Raw genomic sequence first — 4,058 nt, 5'->3', positions numbered from 1 at the left:
GCCCAACAATGGAGGAATGGTTAAAAGAGCTGTGGTATATGTATACACTGGGATATTAATCAGCTATTATGAAAGATAAATTTAAAGCTTTCATAGGTAAATGGACACAACTTAGCACCATACTCACAAAGTAAATAAATCATACCTGCATTATAAACATTGTATTGTCTCTCTAATGTAAGAACCTGAAAGAGTAAATATAAATCCAAAAGGTACAATAGATACTGTGGAGGAGAAAGAAACTGTTCAAAGGAAAGGAACAACTGGGATTAGGTAAGGGAGAAAAAAATAAGAAGGGGAAAATACATATGCATATACACAGGATGTCTTGGATAACTGTACATCTGATTGCTACTGATCTATTGAAAGGAATAGTTGATGCTTTTTTTCTTTTTAATTTTTCACCTTTCTAAAAACAATTTTGCATTTTCATATCTGGTAATATGAAGCAGTAATTTGAAGGCAACAGGATGTAATATAACAACCATTGCTGAATTCCAATCATTTTGTTGAGCAAAATTCTGTATCATTTTCAGTTTTATTTTACTATTTTTTATTCTTTTTAAAAACTAAAAATGGAAATAATCCACCAAAATCAAGTAATATCATCAAAAAAAATATCGAGGTTCAATGGAACCGTTTAGAATGTGCAGACACAACTAAAAAACAATCAGCCAAACATATTCACTGTAACATAGCCTCTTCAATAAATGATGTGTGGACCAGGGAGATGGTGCTGTAGAATAAGTGCTTGTCTGGAAAGCACAAAGACCTGAGTTCAATCCCCAATTCTGCAAAGTAAGTGAGTAAGTAAGTAAGTAAGTAAGTAAGTAAGTAAGTAAATAAATGGTGTGGGAGAAAACTGGCTTTCCACGTGCTAAAGGCTAAAATAAGATGCATTTCTACCACAATGAACTAAAATATGTCAAATCAATCAATGATCTAAATAATAAAACAGGAACATAAAATCTATTGCAGGGGAAAGTAGGGAGAAGTCTTGAAGACATAGGGTTAGGTAGAAAGTTCATCACCAAAAACCAAACTGCATGAGAAAGACTTAAAAGAATCAACAACTGGATTTCATCTATAAAAGTTTTTGCAAGTCAAAATAAACCACCAAAAAAACTCACAAATTTGAAAAAATTAGTAAAATTCTTTGTTGTTTCTAATGTTTTTAAACTAATTTTTATTGTCTTTAAAAAATGAAAAGAGAATAATCCAGCACAATCATAAAAGATTTACCCATATTGTGAAAAAATTATGAAGAATCATGGTACAAATGAAAAACAAAAACATATTCCTCTCATTAGATGAAGAAAAAGAAATAGAAAAAAAAACAACACTTAATGATTAAAACATTTTACCAAATTAAAAGTAATATAATGTGTCAATTCATAAGAGCCCAAAACTGAGAAGCTCTCTGGTCATAATATTCTCAAATGTGAAAAAATTAAGTCTTTCCTGTAAAACCTGAAACAAGACTAGGATACGTTGTTTTTCCATTGCTGTTACGGTTTGTGACTTGTTGTCCTCCCAAAGGCTCATGTAAACCATGGGGCAGACCCAGTTGGAGGAGCAGTGAGAGGCTTGAGGGGTGAGGCCAGAGGACCAGGGTGGGACTTGAGGGATGGGGCTTGAGGGGCCAGGCCAGAGAGGCTTCAATGATTAAACTGGCAGTATGTACTCTGCCCCGCCAAGCCTGTGGGCTTTCTTGGAGGTATGGAATGGATCATCCTGGACTCAAGGGCACCCCAGTGCCCTCTCCTCTAGGTCTTGCTACATAATTCAGGCTGTTTTAAACTATAAAAACTCTAGCAACTTTGAGCTAAATAAACATTTCTTTCCCTCATTTTGAGTGTCAGGTATTTGTCCCAGCAATGAGAGAAGAGTAACTGAGACAGAATTTGCTTCCACAGGAGTGGAGTCATTGCTTTTTTTTTTATGGTACAAGGGCTTGAATTCATGACCCTTCCCTTGCAAAGCAAACACTTATTCTACTGAACTATCTCCCTGGCCCCCAAGCTGTGGCTAAACCTGAACATGTGGATTACCAGCTTCTGGAAATGGCTTATGGGAAGAGATAAGAAAGATTTGGAGGTGTCACCTACAAGAGAAGAAGTGGAAAAGTTTTGGCTGTACTGTACAGAAGATTCTGCTCATAACTCAGAACAGCAACCTGATAGAAAGCCTACCTATAAAGACCAGGCTGAGGAGGTTTCTGCCAGGAAGAAGGACTGCATTGGATTTGGGCTCTTGATCATTTGTGTATTGGCTTGGCAAAAAGTTTGTGAGAATTTTGCCCATGTCTGGAGACTTTGCCTGAGACTGAGTTAAGCACAGTGGCCTGACTAATCTTTTGAAGGAAATCTCAAAGCAGTCAAATATTGGGGCAGTGGTATGGCTATTGTTGGGGGCTCTTAGTCAGACTTGTGTCGAGAATGAAGAGCAAATAGCCCAGCAGAATGATCGAAAATGTAAGTGTGGCCAGAAAGGAAGCTCCAGAAAGACTATAGAGTGCAAAGGCAGAGCTGAGATTGCCATTACACAGGAGGAATGAGGAAGATTAAAACATACCTTCAGAAACTCAAAAATAATTACAAAAATTATAGGGATAAACTGCATTACAATTTCTCAGTAGATTATTTTCTTTGGATTTAACTCCAAAACTGTAAGCAATGCACATGAAAATAGATAAATGGGATTATCTCAAACTAAAAAATATCTTCATCAGAAGAAAAACAACAGTAAACAGAGAACATTTAAAGGTTGTGAAAAATTTATGCAATCCATACATATGTTCATTAAGCAAACTACATAAGAAATTCAAAATCTGCAATTGCAAGAAAACAAATGAATAAAACTCAATTAAAAAACATGCAAAGACCCTGAGATGGTATTTCTCATAAGACATACAAATAAACAAAAAATACATTTTTTTCCTATATTTAGGACAGGGTATTCTACAAATACATTTTTTAAAAGCTGACTATATTTGTGTATACACAGAATAGCTTAGATACTTGTATTGAAGATTTCTGCTGGTCTATTGAAATAAGTAGTTAATGCTTAATGTTTTTCTTTCTCCTTTTTTAGTTTTTTATAATTTTTGACCAATTTTGCATACTTTTACCTGTTAATCTGATCAATTTTGCATGTATATGTCTGTTAATCTGAACATCTAACTTGAAGCCAATAAGCTATATAACAACCATTATTGATTTCCTATCTTTTGTTTAGTGAAATTCTTATAGTTGATAATGTGTATTACTACTTTTTTGTATTCTTTTTAAAACTAAAATGAATGAGTTAATAAAGAGATAAACAGATAAATGAATAAAAATATCAGTATCATTAGAAATAGGAAAAGAGAAACAAAATCACAATGAGATATTTTCTCACACTGGTCAGTGTGTCTATTAACAAAAATTAAAAATAATAATAAGTATTGATAAGGTAATATACAATGAAGATAATTTACCCTGTTTTACAAATGTAAAATAATCTGGAGATGCCTCAGAAAATTAATAATAAAGCTAACATATGAGCCAGTAATTCTATTTCTGGGTGTCCATTCAAAGTATTTGAAGTGACTTTGTCAAAGCTGTACCTGAGTCCATGTTGGCTGCAGCAGGATTCACAGGAGTTAGATTATGAAATCAAACTGTGTCTGTCAGCAGAAGAGTGGACAACACCACTGCAGCATTATATACAAACAGCCTTCAAAGAGAAGAGTTGTCACTGTGACAACATGAATGAAGCAGAATAACATTGTAAGTAAAATAAGTCAGATGGAAAAAGACAAATATCACATCATAGCTTGTGTGTGAATCTAAAACAAAACTCATAAAATCAGAGGAAATGCAGCAGTCATTATGTTGGTATGAGAAATAGAAGATGATAGGAAAGGACACTAAATCTCTAATGATTGAAATTTGTTTCTTCTTTACTGCCATTAGTAGAGTACTGCAAAATTACATTTCTAGAAAAAGAAACCTGAGGGCTTCAGCTATAATAAACATTCAGTGATTAAGCAGATCAGAAAATTCATCAGTGTGGTA

The 4,058-nt window shown here is 34.0% G+C and overlaps 1 protein-coding gene across 1 annotated transcript in view; it reads right to left on the bottom strand.

The window, feature by feature from the left end:
* The window catches only part of LOC101569637 (carboxylesterase 1E-like), a 47,243-nt gene that overhangs the window by 7,557 nt on the left and 35,628 nt on the right, over nt 1-4,058 (bottom strand). Inside the window, exons 9-10 of the mRNA XM_023721781.1 lie at nt 571-578; nt 406-409 (exon numbers count right to left, since the gene is read on the bottom strand). Coding sequence (XP_023577549.1) covers nt 406-409; nt 571-578 — 12 coding nt within the window. The remainder of the gene's footprint in view (nt 1-405; nt 410-570; nt 579-4,058) is intronic.

This window comes from Octodon degus, unplaced genomic scaffold, assembly GCF_000260255.1.
Source record: "Octodon degus isolate 3935 unplaced genomic scaffold, OctDeg1.0 scaffold00085, whole genome shotgun sequence".
Taxonomy (NCBI): domain Eukaryota; kingdom Metazoa; phylum Chordata; class Mammalia; order Rodentia; family Octodontidae; genus Octodon; species Octodon degus.
This window is presented reverse-complemented; position numbering and strand designations above follow the sequence as displayed.